Below are 15,834 nucleotides of genomic sequence, written 5' to 3' on the forward strand. Positions count from 1 at the left end.
TATGGGCACTAAAGAATATCTTTCTAAATTTATGTAATTCCTTAAGAATTTTCCAACAAAATTTTCTCAGATTCATCATGAGCATTTCAATTAATTAACAATGTTTAATTCTAAATGCATCAAACACTAAGAAAAACAAAATCGTTTAAAATAATCGGTCGAAAACAGGTTAAAAACAATTTAAAAAACGATGTGCTTAAAACTATAAGGATAATACAAAAAATATATAACTAACATGAATACAATTTAATTACAAAAGCATACAATTAACCCAAAAGTAATTTAAATCAAATCCACATCCGTTGAAAATAGTTGTCAAAAATCAGAACATAATGAGCATGCGTGAATTTTCAACGACAGTTATGGTAACGCAAATGCGTGAATGTTTCTACGCCAGTTGGGGTAACGCTATGCAGATTAGAAATTTTTAATTTTCTGAATTCTAAGAGATTTTAAATCAAAAGTATTACAGAATGAATCTGAATGATCGATTAATTAACAATGTTTAATTTGAAATGCATTAAACATTAAGAAAATAAACAAAATCGTTTGAAATAATCGGTCGAAAAATGTTTAGCCTGGCCTCATTAGTGTTGGGGAAAAAAACTGAAGCCTTACTCATTTGGCAGGGGGGGAAATGAAAAGATTTTTTGGCGAGAAAGCTAGATTTTTATTAATAACTAAAATTATAATTAAAAATTAAAAAAAGGGACCCCGGGTAAACATTCCCAACTTCCAAGGTATATATGTGCCAAATTTGGTAGCTGTAGGTCAAACGGTCTGGTGTGTAGAGCGCCAACACACACACACACACATATACACACATACACACACATTGAGATTTATTACAAATATAGATATAGGTAACTGACGTTCAACACTTAAAAAATAAACAACAGAATAAGTGAGTGGGACCACATTTCTTAGAAGTTAATTAAATTTTTTCGTGGCATTTAAATGTCTTAAAATAAATTGAATATTTTTAAATAGATGTATAATTTTTCCGAAATGGAATCATGGAAATGTACAAGTTTGCCATCCTTCAAATTACAACAAGAATGAATTTTATTTATTGAGATGAATCATTCCAAGCAATTGTATCGAAAAATAAGTTGAAGTTCGAAGTTTAGAATGTTCAAAACCTCAGATGGTTTATAATGTACGTGCAAAGCATTTCAATACTAATTTTGTATTGAAATGCTTTAGTTTTCTGAATTTAAAAAAAGTTATTTAGTGCGATCATTTATGCAATTTATATTTTAATCTTTAAGATAATATTCAAGTTCAGAAATTTATTAAATAAAACGCACAATATAAAGGTAATATAGTTTTAATAAACAGGCATTTTGACTATTTGTAATAAAGGTTCAATTGCAGTTAACATCTTAAATTGTCTTAGAATCTTTCATATAGTTTTTTGTTTAATAATTCATATTTTTATTTCCGCCAATGCATTGCATTCATTTATTACATCATATATATATTTTTTTTTATAATTACAGCATCCACTTACAGCTGGGATTAACAGGAGTACATGTATAAAAAGCAGCTGTGGCAGAATCCTAATATCCTTTGCGCATATAGTAATGTTATGAGATCTGTTTACCTTCACCCCAAAGATGGAACACACCTCCTACCCTAATTTCCATTTCCTTCTTCCTGCCATTTTATTTGAGGCATCATTGATTTCCCATTATATTAAACAAAGAGGTGGTAACAGCAAGTTGTTATTTCAGAATTCTCTCATGAATGATTTTGTTTAAAGAAAATACTTCTAAATTTGAATTTAAAAATAGAATCTTATTCTAAAGAATTACATTCTTTCAAATTTCGTATTTCGTTTAATTTTTTTGGGCTATTTAATTGGATAACAGATTTCTATTTAGAAGAATATATAAACGTTTTCGCATAAAAATCCATAAAAAAAACGAGAATGCAAAATGATCTCACATAAATATGTATGGATTTAATTCCAATGTCAATGAAACTTTATTTAAATTTTTTCACTTTAAAAATACTAACATGATTAATTTTGTTATATTTACGCCCCATCTGAAGCATCAAGAAGGCTATTTTAGCTTTCGGCCCTGTACTTATTTTTCAACCACAGTTAATTGACTAGAATGACAACACCTCGAAACCACACTCATGCAAAACTTTCTCACCGTCTCAGAAGAATATCTTCTAACACACTCCCCTTTAAATAGATTCAGCATGCACTTGAATTACCTACACTATAGTTATTTGATGGAATCGTGTTTAGAATTTGAAACCAACTGAATGCAAAATTATTTTACCATAATTAATTTCTAGTAAACTAATGAATATTATATAAGATACATAATATTTTACTTCTCTAAAGCACATAATAATCGTTTTTCCGACGCCAGAGACTTTTAAATTTTATATCCCGCAATAAATTATTCTGCACAAAAATATAATTTAAAACTTCCGTTTAAAACAAATGATGAAACTGAGACAATGTATTGTGCTCATTATAGTGCTTTCCGGATGGATTTTTAACTCTATTTCTTACTATTAGAAGGTTTCTTCAAATAACCAATAGTTGACTAAAAGTTTCAGCCTTACTTGTACAATTCGTATAAAAATTTCGTTTATCTTCTCATATCTCAAAACTTGAAACTTGACTCTTCAGTAAATTTTCTTTTATTTCACATCCAAAACTCTAATATTTATGTATATATAAATAATTTGAAAAGCCAGACATCGAAAAATTTAGGAATTCCCTAAAACATATTCAAATAATGCATAAATTTTTCTACAGAAAAAAAAATAATTAAAAAAACAGTAGAAAGAAAAAGAAATTTAAAATTTCAAGCATTGTATAGATTTACTTTTTAATAGAAATTTACTTCTTATTCTTCTTTTGACCTTCTTTTTATTGCAGATTTCAATTTAAATCGTATAAAATAGTTTAATGTTTATAAAATAATGTTTAATAATTTTTTGACTTTAAAGCAAGACAAAAAATAAATCAGATTATCTTAAGGCCAATCAAGAATTTTTATTAAATAAATTAGTGACCGAAAAATAGTTTAAAATAAACATAATTAATTTCATTAACACGACTGTAATGTAATATATCAAGATTTATTTAATACTGACAACATCAATTATTAGGAAGTATGCGAAAATATTATATTTAATATTACATACCCTATACGTTCCAAGATTATCCACAGCACAACTAAGAATTGCTTCTTGTCCTGTCGCGACTGTGACATTAGGTATAGTTTCTGTAAATTCAGGTTCTAGATCCTCTGTAAATAAAAGAAAATAAGGAAATTAATACTATAAAGAATTATTGCAAGAAAGCAAGTATGCAAAGTTATCAAATGTTTTATTCTAAAAATTAATTACTGGTGATTTGGATTATTTTTACATGCACATAAATACGGATGATATTTTAAAGTTCTATAATAAGTAGTAATATACATATAGCTCCATAATATGCAAGTAGATGAAATATCAAAAAATATCAAAAAGTTATTTGCGCTGTGCTGTCAGGGACATTAAAAGGAAAATTTGATAGTTTTTTTTTTTTTTTTCAAACAAGCGATATGCATAAAAGTTGGAGTAAAAATACCTTATAAAACTACAAACTTTTTTTAAACAGAATATCATTACAAAGGACATTACAGAAAGATTTCGTTGTTTTAATTACTCAACCAGCATTAATAATTTTTAGCCATATTCTTTTTTATTAGATGATCATTTCAGATTTACTTTCCAATATTACTTACTTATCAACTCTATAATTGGGTTTTAAGAAAAAAATATGCACAGTGATGTGGATCAAATATTATAAGATATAGATTAATTAAATTTGTTCGAAGACTATACTTTGCTAATAACGAACGCTCTATTCAATAACTATTGAGATTTAATACCATTATAAAAATAATAAAGAGTTAATAAACTTTGAATAAATAGTGTGTGCATTTTCAGAGCAAACAATGAGCACTATCAATATCTAAAGTAAACAGTGGGAACAATTGAATAGAAGCATATAAACAAACAAATAAAAAAAAATATTTACAAATGAATACTTTCTGTATCTCCCGTTTATTTACTAATTATTTACTTTGATTTGTTACTGAGTAAATAATCATTAAAAAAATCTAAATAAAATCTCATCAAGAATTGCAGAAAAAGACAAATTTATAATCGTTCAGTTCAGAGTTTCATCCATTTTCTTTTCTTTTCTTCGAAATTTCTACATTTCATTAGTTTATAATGTCTGCTACAGAAAAAAAAATAAAACCCTAAAATTGATCATGTTTCCTCATTTATGAGTTAATTATCTTTTCTGAAAGATAATTACAATTCACAGAAAAGTAAGGAACATTTTTTTATAGAAATTTCAGAATTATTGTCCAATATTTGTGAAAAAATAATGCTAATGATAAGGTAAGTCAATAATCAAATTAAAAATATAGCTGTAGATAGAAAGTGTTCATTTCTAAGGAAGAAACGCCTTTCTATGCGCATTCAATTTCTGAATATATAAAACTATCTAATATTGATTAAATTGCTTCATCCATAAGTGAGTGCAAAATACTACTGAGAACATATAATGACTCATTTTCATAACAATCAATGTTAAGGAAAAAATGCGTAAAATATTATTTCAATTTCTGTAATGAAAACCGAGAAGAGCTGAATAAGTTTTGTTTATTTAAAGTTGAACTATAATATAGCTCAAAAAATGATATTTCTGTTATTGAAAGTTGAGATGGAATAATCTGCGTTAAAACTTTGTTTCCAAACTAAACGCTGAGTTTTAAATGCGGAAATCCAGTGTTAGAAAAGAAGAAGCTCTTTGTAATTCTAGGCACACCGCTTTCCGGAGAAATTTTCGAGTTATCCCTCAAAATATGTTTATACGTCTCTGGCACAAAAGTTTTCGTTTCATAAAAGCATGTTTTGAATGGCAAGCAGTTGTGAATGTCAGGATGTCCTCTTTGCGAAAGGGAGTCCTTCGACTATGAAATTTCTTGCATTCCGACGATTCTCACACGGGGCGCCTTAAATTGATTTAAAAATTCGTCTTGATCTGAATTCTTCACGTAAACAAAGTGTTTATCCATTTCACCCTTTATTTTCTAGTGGATATCGAATTCTGAATTTCTTATTATATCTTATTCGGTATTCTAGAATTTCTGGATAAAAGTGAATAACTTTTTCCACAAAATACTTTAAAAAATAAAACAAAAAAGTGAAAAGTGCATTTGAACTTATATATAGTGCAAACAAAAAAAAATCCTCTATGAAGAAAATTTTCGAATTGACCTTCACTTAAGATTTATTTTGTTGGAAATTTTTATTAAATTCCTATAGTGCATTCATTCTAATCTATTAAAAAAAATAGTTTCAACATGACAAATGATGTATTCATTCTATAAATCTTTGCACATGTAATTCATTACAAAAAACGATATAAAATTTTAACGATATGAAAATAAATCCTAAACTTTGATCATTCATTTTCTGTGAGGCAGGATAAGAAAATAAATATAATTTTCAAACTACAAAATTCTTTCATTAATTTATGTAAATTAAGATGCATTTCAATTATTCATAATTTATCTATTAAGCAAGATTTCTTAAGCAAGTTATTAAAGAATATACTTTATTTAAAATTGTAAAATGAAAATTCTTTTAATTATTTGTTTTTACAAAATATTGTCTTCAGAATATGAGATTATAAATGTTGAAATATTTCTATAAATTAATACTAACTAATCTGAAATTTTATCATGACTAAGATTTTATATTGTTCAAAATTCGATATCAAAAAGAATTAAGTCTCAAATCTGTGATCAATTTAATACTCTGAAATTAAGAGAGTAACCTATTACTAAGTAATTTAATCTACCAAACGATTTAATTAAATGTATTCAGCATTGTGTAACAAGTTGCTTAACTATGCCTCTTATTAGATGATTCAAATTATTATGTTAATCTAATAATTGTAGCGTTGCTCATCGACTTCAGATACTACAAATGTTAGAATTAAAATAGACATTAACAACTACACATACATCAGTAGATTTAATTACAGGTATGTAATAAATGTGGAACTTATCTTGAAATATATAAAAGGAATACTTTTTCTGAAGGAACAACTCGTTTCATTATTTTAATCAGAAATTGAAGCATCGTTGCAACCAGTTCAATGACTACATATGTTAAAATTAAAATAGACATTAGAAACTACACGGATATCAATACAGATTTAATTACAGGTATGTAATAAATGTGGAATTTATTACTTGAATATAAAAAAATGAATACTTTTTCCTAAGGAATAACTCATTTCATCATTTTAATCACAATCTTTATACGAAAAATTTCTTTAAATTTCCTAATCTAGGAATTAAAATGAATAAATTTTACCTAATTAAAGAAAACTGAAATTTATTGTGAGGGAAAGAGAACATTTCACTTTAGAAAAGAAACGCACAACGTTTTAAGTTCAACTTTTTTTTTTTTGTTTATTTCGAATCAGATTTAAGATAGCTAAAGGATGAATAAAAAAATAAATGTGCAGCTTTGCGCTTCGAGCCATCATTTTAACGCACTAAGTGATGTTTGAAAGAAGCAAAAAACACTAAAATGTTGTTTTTCAAATTCCACTTAGAATCGGAGCTTATATATCTCTTGAGAATTCCACATCTGGCTGTGGATCAAAAAGTAATTAACTAAAATATCAGAAAAGATAAATCAGAAACTTTAGCTACGATTTGCAGTCTCTCCAACGCTTCAGTAAGGATGATTCTTTTTTTTTTATTTGTAGTTTGTTTTAAAGTCAGAAAATTCTCTTTTCCTGATTTAGTTTGCTGTTTCTGTTAGATTTAATGTCACACTTTTGATTAAGAGATAAAGTTTGCAAGTTTACTCATACGCTTTAGCTCTTTCAGAAATGAAATTTATTTCAAGGGATTTAGTTGCAAGGCGTCTTTAATTATAAATGAAGTTTCAATTAAACTGAGACAGTCGTTTGAATTATTTTTTGAATCTTATTTATTCGGAGAAACGTATATTATCATGTACTAAAATTTCTAAGAAAATTGTGAATCGTTCTGTGAAATGTTTCGTTTCATGAATTTATTATTCATATAATTTGTAGAAATATCCATTAATTTAAAATAAATGTTGAGACAGTTTATTCATGAATGAACTCTACATTGTACCGTTATTTCATTTCCTATCAAAATCTGAATACGATTTTTATTAATCCAAAATAATTTAATATATTTAATATTAATACATGTCATTGATGAAGTTCAAAAGAAATAGAAAATGATGATTAAATACAGAATTTTAATTTGTAACATGTATAATGAAGAAATGTTTATCTCTTAAAGTATTGTAATCTTTTGTTTGAAATACCTAGAGTCAAAATGAAATGAATAAGGGATATTTACTTATTCTTTGTCATCTTATTCTGTTTTAAATTTAACAAATTCATTCATTCATTTTCCATAGTCAAAAGATGCATATTTATACATTTTATGTTCAGACCCTACAAATTGTCTGTCTTCATTATAGAAAAATTCCCTATATAATTTTACCATGAATTTGATTTTCGTATTTGCATTTTAATAATTTTTATTGAATAAGGATTGTTAAATTGAACCTGAAATGAGAATTTTAAATACATGAATGACAATATATTTACTCCGTCGTTCTCTATAAATATAAAGGTATTTTCCAAACATTTAATAATAAAATATAATTTCAAAAATGTTTGAAGGTGCAATTTAATGAAGATAGGCTTAAGTATTCATAAATGTTGATCGTATTCAGCAGTATTCAAAAATATTTTCATTCGTATCCAGTAACAATTACGACAAATTATTTACAATTCCATGCAGGACTATTATCAAGTAATGCTTTGAATTAATAATTTTTAACGAGATATATCAAGCATGAAACATATAATTTAATAATCAATGCTGGTTTAAAAATAAGCAAACATTTTAATTCTTTATTTATTTGTCTTCACTCTTTTTAATGCTTTTTCATTTAAACGAAAATATTTTTTTTTCGCAGATCAATTTATTATTTGTTTTGTCTCCAGCTACTCCAATGACTTAATAAAATGAATGATAGAAATGAGCATATATTTATATGATATAAATTATGTCAACTATGCAGTTATTTGAAATCAGCTTCTATAAAACATAAATCCAATTATTAAATGGAAAGCTATACAGTCGATATGTTGGGAAGGGTCAAATTTTGTATTACGGATTTTTTTTGTTAAATTCTAACTACAAACTGTATTTTTTATTTGATATTTTACATAACATAGCAAAGGGTTAATATAATATAAATTTTCTAAGACCAAAAGTTTGATTTAAGACACAGTTATATATTCATGATATTATTTTATAATATCTCTTTCAAGTTTTTACTTAGACCTTAGGTAAAAGAAATGTGAATTTTTTTCACTAGCATTATTATAGTTACAATAAATAACTTTATGAACATTGCACTTCCTTGGAAAAATGGAGAGCACAACAAATAATTTTAGCATCCAACTATACGTTAATTTCTTTTTCATAGTAAAAAAGATTCAACTGGAACCTTGAGTTCCAGTTGAATCCTTTAAAATGCCTTTATGATTAATATAAATTATCATAGGAAAGCATTGAGAGATTTATAATTTGCATTTATTATTATGATGGAATAATGGCATATTTTTAGTATTTAATGCAAAGTATCTTTACATAATGAACAAATATTTTGTAAGAACTTTTAAAATAATATTAAAAACATTTGTTCGTTTTTTTTTCCTAAAATAGAATATATTTAGATTCTATTTTATATTAGACATTAGAATATATTAGACATACAGCAAAATAAAACATTTATAACTCATGCACCAATTACTTAGAGCTATGGTTTTTAAAACAAAACAATTGAACAGAAATATAAAAAACATCATTTATATACTTTTTTCAGTAGAGGAAATGTTATTTTTTCAGTTTTGTGGACAAAACAAAATTTTATTCTACAAAAGGAATTCACAAAATGTTTTCATTGCCATATTTGTAGGGTTTTTTTTTTTATAAATCTCTGAAACTTGTTACCCCTGCCCCACCCCTTCTCCCCACAAAAGAATAAACTTAGCAAGTCTGTGCATGTTCAGAAACACCTATTTGTTAATAAATGTCATATTATGAGTTTCACATTTAAGCCAAGAAACTAAATTTCTAGAAAAAATTATTTTTACACAATAACGACAAAAAATTAAGCAATATTTTATCTAAAAGTATTTTCACACATCAACAAGAATATTAAATTCCGAAATTCAATAATGTAGTTAATGATTCTAAAAAATAAATTTTAAATCTTGCTAAATAATTTAAACTTATATTATAGAAGAATTTTAACTTATGCCCATTCAGAAAATGTTCTTTCTATTAACAAAATATTCCACCTGAGGGTAAATTAAGAAATTCTTTTATAAAATGCATTAACAAATTTTACCTCATCTTTTTAGTGAAATAATGCATCAACATAATAATATTTCGTAAAACATGAATATTAATAAAAAGCACAAAGTTTATAAAAATTAAAAATAAATGTGCGTAATATACCTTTCTTCGCTAATTAACTTTCTGTAATATTCAGAATTACATTAATGATAAACAGGTCATGTCTTGCATGTTTTTTTTTCTCTCCCTGAATTTTCTTTAAAGTCAAATCTCGTCAAACTTGTTTTAAACACCCCGCAGAAAAGTATTATTTCACTTTTTTTTTGTCCAGACACTATTAAGAATGAAACGTCTTATCTTTTACTCAAAAACTCCCCATCGTTAGAGCAGATAAAGTAATTTTAAACTTTCGGGAAGTTAAGTTAAACAGTGGTAAATGTCGTTTTTTATGCCTGTTTTAAGCTAAGAGTTACTCTTTAATGTTCTATGTTTCAAGGAGCTTTAGAGTATCTCTTGGGAATTTATTTGTTTCTAAAGAAGATAATTAAAAACAAAGCACATGTTTTCAATAGTATTAATTAAAAAATATCTTTTTTTTTGTATTTTAACAAAATAAAATGTCACAATTTAGTTAAAATGATTTTTTTTGAATACTTAGCAATAATATAAGCATTGAATTAAGGTGGATGGCTTAAAAATAAATTATCTGGCTTATAAATTTTTATATATAATTTTTGATATCTTTATTATTTATGTTAAAACTAATGGTAGTAAAAATAAAAGTATTTGTATATTTGTAATTTGTTAGGAATAAATTCCAAAATTCTACTTCTAATAAAATGGTATAAATGCATTTTATAAACTTCAGGAAGATTAAAGGTTGAAAATTTTCAAATTAGAACTACCTACAACTAATGCGGTTTAAATTTTGTAGAGAATGTAGTTAATAAATTCATTAAACTCTCAATTAAAAAAAAGTTTGAATTTTTTTTAGTTTTTAAAATTTATTTTTCTTGGGCTTTACGAATATGTTTTTCCTCTAAAAGTGAAATCTGAAGAAAATATGTATATATTAAAATACAAAGTGTTTTTTTTTAAACAAAGAATAAAAACACTTTCAAAGTCTCAATATTACACTTTTCATGAAAACCAAAGACACTTTCAACTTTATTTACTCTAGTTCATATTGCCATAATATATACCTTTTATATTAAAAAAAAACTAGTGGCCAGGGCTCTATTTTTCTTACGAAAGGTATTCTCAAATGTCACTTTTATTCGCAGAACTTTCCATTTTTTTGATAAGCAGAAGTGAAATTATTAATTAACAATAATTATATTTAAAAACTCTTATCTGATTAAATGTTAGAAATAATATATCGATATTTGATGATTAAATAATATATTTATAAATGATATCACTAATTAAATAATTAAGATAATAAAGTATTGTTGCTAAAGTAAGTAATCACGAAGTTATTAAATTATTTTAAATGGTTTCTGATCATGACATATTAAATTGTATTGCATAATGTAACAAGGAAAGGTGTAATGTATTAAAATGTGCTTAATGTAAGAAAACAAAGGTGTAAAATGTCAAAAGGTGATTGATGTAACAAACAAAGGTGTAACACGTTAAAAAGTGCTTAATGTAACAAAGATGCCTTTTTTTATTTGATAGATTCAAATAAAATTATGAGAATTCAAATTGTTATATTCCAAATTATTTATTTGTCTCTTAAGGATGAATTTGTTTGGATCGATTTATTTTGCAGCTAATGTTTCTAAATTGAGATAAAATAATATAAAATCTTGCAGAAATATCTATAGAATTATTAGGAAACGGGACTTAAAATTAAAATTTTGAAATTCAAAAGTGAGTGTGAAAAAGATGGTGTAATTTTCAGTAAAAAAACATGACATTAAGTACAATTTTTAAAATTCTCTAGGCTATTTTACTAGCTTATTGGAACAATAAATAGACACTTAAACCAGTTTTCATCTAACAAAATTTTTCGAATCTGTCAAAATTCATCCAAGATACCTTTCTTTTCTAAAGTGCTTCTAATGGAGGTGTCAGGTATTCAAAAAATTTATGACTGAAACTGCATTTTAGCTTTTAAAAAGAAACTTAAAATGTGAAACTGCTTTATTTTTTTAGAGGATTAATTTTATCTTCCCTTAAAAATGCCTCAGGAGATTCTGCTATGGATGGTGGTTTCTTAATCACATAATTTGATTTTTACACTATATCAGTAACTGTATTTTCCTATGGAGAGTGATAAAATGAAAAGAATAAAAGATAAATTTCGGTAAAAAGGCACCAAGAGGATTAAATTTATAGCTATGCAAGTTATTGATATTCTTTCGCATATTTATTACAAATTTTCCAACCTTTGAATTAATTTTATGACTATTTTAAGAAACTTCAAATTGTTAAAGAATTTTAGTCTAAATTTAGTCCCAGCCATAGCAATTTCGTTATTTTTGTTGGTTTTCATTTATTTTCTTTACAAGAATATTAGTTTTGCAATAGTGTGAGAAATTTTCGATTGAATTTTAAAATTTATATGTGTAAATTCAATTCACAACCCATATAATTTTTATGCCGGCGTCCTGGCATAGGGGTAGCGCGTCTTCCCCGTGATCTGGGCGTCCTGGGTTCGAGTCCCGGTTTGGGCATGGTTGTTCTTCAGTTGTTCTATCTGTGAGATGTGTGAATGTGCCCTCCTGTAAAAAGGGGTTGTGCAAGCGAATGAATGATGCGTGAGTGGCAAAGTCGTACTCTTGGCCCTAGTTGGCGCTGCTATAAAAAATAAGAGACGTCCCCCTCAGGCTTAAATCGCTGTCTTCGTAACAGCGGGCTTGTCAGTGGCAAGTGCCATAAGAAACAAACAAACAAACATATAATTTTTATTGTTATTAAAATAGGTGTACTGCAAATTGGCTGTTGCTGATAACGTTTTACACGATTATTGCGTGATAAGAAACGTATTTGTAAAAAAAAAAATCAGAATAATTATATAATTTTTGTTGTCATTCCGTTGTTTGCTATGGTTGGAAGAAACGTTAATACTTTTTATAACTAATGAGATTTTTTTTGATAATAAAAGCAATAAAGTGTGGGGAAATTTAGAAATGAGAGACTTTAAGATTTTATACTGAGCTTAATATGTAAATTTTCATAATGATGGATGCTTCCATCATGCTGTTTTTTTTTAATTATGCTATATTATATACTTATATTAGGATTATTTTAAACATTTTTCCTTTAATCTAGATCATGAATTATGTCACCCTAATTTATTTCTCAAAAAAAGAAAACAAATATGCAAATAAAGGTTAAAGTTTTACAAGTGAGCAATATTTTTTTTTTATAGATATAACTTCAGTAATCTCGTATGCATGCAATAATTAATTACGATTTTTTTATTTTTTGATCCATTTATATTACAAGAAATCACGCGGTAATAAGGAGTAATATAACTTCTATGTTTGGAACCAATTTACCTTGCATGATCTAGTAGAGTTTACGTATCCAGTGCTAATATATTATATTAATCTATAATTGGTTCCTACTTATTTTTTATCTGTTTTATTTTAAGTTTACTTCCTACAAATAACTTCAGATAAAATTTTAAAAATACATATTTGCAATTAATTCCGAAGTATTTTTCGGATGATAAATACGTGGATGTTTTATTAGAAAATTTTTAAGATTGATTTTAAAAAATCAAATAATCATTTATAAAATGAAAATACAATTAGATTTCCCTTTGTAAAAATACAATAATCTTTATTAGTATTTGTATCGACTAATATCGCCAGAATTTAATTAGATAATGCATTTTTTTGTCGCAGAGAAATAAACTGGACCAAAAAAAATATTGAAAGAAACGTTATCTCCTCCATCGAAGAAAAATTTCATTTGATTAAACTCCAGTTATGAGGTGAACAAACCTACATTAATTAACTGAGAGATCATTGTCAATTAAGGTGTCGACCATTACGATAATCATTAAATGAAATTCATTAATAATTTCTCTTTTTCTTATACTTCGAAAATGAAACTTCAAGTAAGAACTAAGAAAAAAAGTGAAGATCTACATATCATGTCAGAGGAACATAAAAACGGTGAAGACACCTTTAATTAGTCACAGTCCTTAATTCTTCGAACCAGAATAACTGCTGATACAGGTCCCTAAATAACCTGTTTCATCGTTCTAAACGTACTAAATTAAGTCGTCTCCAAGCTTACTGCACTCGCTTCATTTAGCACCGAGGAGCGTCTGCCATTAATTCCAGTTTAATGTGACTAGTTAGCCTAGATTGTGAATCATAATTTCTCGTTGCTCTGAAGGGAGTTTTCTAATTAAGTTCCTGAAATGAAGCGATAGGTAATGAAAAATTTCGAGATCAAGAAAAAAAAATATTGGGAGAGTTTCCTTAACGAAATTTGTAATTGTTCAATAAATATGGAGGACAAAAAGCTTCCATAATCTCTTTTTTTATTTATCTCCTATTATTAATATAAACTTTCTTAAACTGTAATTTAATAACAATAATAATTTATTAAAACTTTATAAATTTTTAAATATTTTACCTACGTTCTATTTCCAATAAATATTTTTATACACTTATTTAAAATAGAATGATATATTCTTAAGTTGAGAAGCTAGAAGAGATATTTTGCATTTCTATGAATGTTAATTCTTTTTCATGAGGATATTCATGTGAAAAATGCTTACAGTGCATTTCTTTGAAAAATAATTAGGCAATAAGATTTCCTAAAGAAATAGGGTGAAATAAATTAAATTAAAAATAAATATATAAACCTTTTGCAAATTTTCCAAAAACTGAAAAATAACTCTTAGGAATTAAATTGAATTTTTAAATTTTTTCTTAAAGACTTCCTTAGCATCTTCTAAGTTTTGGTAAGCATTTTCTCATTTTTCAAGATAAAGGCAGATTTTCCTCATTTAATTTGAGAAATGAGAAACATAAAATTGTATAACTGTATTTGTAGTTCTCTTTAATTCATTTATGCTGTTATTGATTATATAAAACTACATAGGATGTTCAAAACTCTAACACTGTTTCAAAAATTCTACGTATCATTTTTCAAATATATTTTTTATGATCTCGAAGTCAAGCACTATATCGTTAACAGATTCAGAGAAATAAAGATGATATATGCTCTTTTCCTATCAGAGGATTTACGAAAAGTAAAGGAATGTTTTCTTTAAAAATAGACAATTGAATAAGAAAATCCTTAAAAAAGTGAGATTATATTTTGTAATTAGATTATTATAATGAGTAAAGCATCCAGTTTTCTATTGAAAAGATATCAGAGTTGAAAAAGCACTTTCATATGAAATACTGAGAAGAAAAGAAGATAAAATCCAATCTGAATAATCTGCTTTAAATTAATTTACTAAATAAATGTTTTGGATGCTGCATGCATTAAAGTAATTAAATGCAAATATTCTGAACATAATATAATGCTGTCCTGCGCCCTCAGTGCCTATAACGCTGAGTTAACTAACCAATTGGATGAGCACAAGATGGAAAGGAAAAAAAGAAAGAAAGAAAAAAAAAAAAAACCCGACAAACCATTTAGAATCTCCACAGAAAACCTCATCGGAGTTGCATCCTGCACAACTATATTATTATTTTAGCAAAGTAATAATTAAAAGAAGGGAAAAAATTCATTAAACAAATGTTGACAATGGATTGAATTTACAAAGAAATGTTGTTTTTTACAAATGCAGACTCTTTACATTTTTTGAGGCCGTTAATTTTGAGTAAACTATACAGAGATTACTATTTGAAGAGAAAAAAAATGTGATATGATAAAAATTGATAAATAACATTGAAAACATCTATAAGACATATATAAGTACATAAAGGAATATTGTAGAATCAGAAATCTGCAGCTACTGTCTGGATCTAGTGGTTTCAATTTCTGTTTTTCTTTATGAGAGCTTAGTTAGTTGATTCTGTAAGATATTACATTTACGGGGGAATAATTTAGGTTGATTTTGACGAGTGACATTTTGGAACTTAGAAGACAATGAAACTTATATTAATTCTAAACAGTGAATATTCGATAATTATGGAAAACAATTTATGCTTAAGAAGTATGCTATAAAAATAATGATTAGGAATGAAAAAAGAAATATTACCTGGAATTTTGTTCCTTAGCTTACTGTGATCAGATAAAATCTATATTTTCGAAATATCTTATAGAATATATTTGCAATTCAGGATAATATGATGTAAAAAACATATTCAGATACAGCTTATGTTTGGCACTTTCAAACAAATTCAAAAATTAAAGCAATGAAAAAATGAATTACTTTAAA

The 15,834-nt window shown here is 26.1% G+C and overlaps 1 protein-coding gene across 1 annotated transcript in view; it reads right to left on the minus strand.

Moving 5' to 3' along the window:
• LOC129977552 (lachesin-like) overlaps positions 1-15,834 on the minus strand; it is a 447,706-nt gene that overhangs the window by 220,723 nt on the left and 211,149 nt on the right. The window contains exon 2 of the mRNA XM_056090567.1: positions 3,178-3,281. Coding sequence (XP_055946542.1) covers positions 3,178-3,281 — 104 coding nt within the window. The remainder of the gene's footprint in view (positions 1-3,177; positions 3,282-15,834) is intronic.

Source organism: Argiope bruennichi, chromosome 1 (assembly GCF_947563725.1).
Source record: "Argiope bruennichi chromosome 1, qqArgBrue1.1, whole genome shotgun sequence".
NCBI classification, from domain to species: domain Eukaryota; kingdom Metazoa; phylum Arthropoda; class Arachnida; order Araneae; family Araneidae; genus Argiope; species Argiope bruennichi.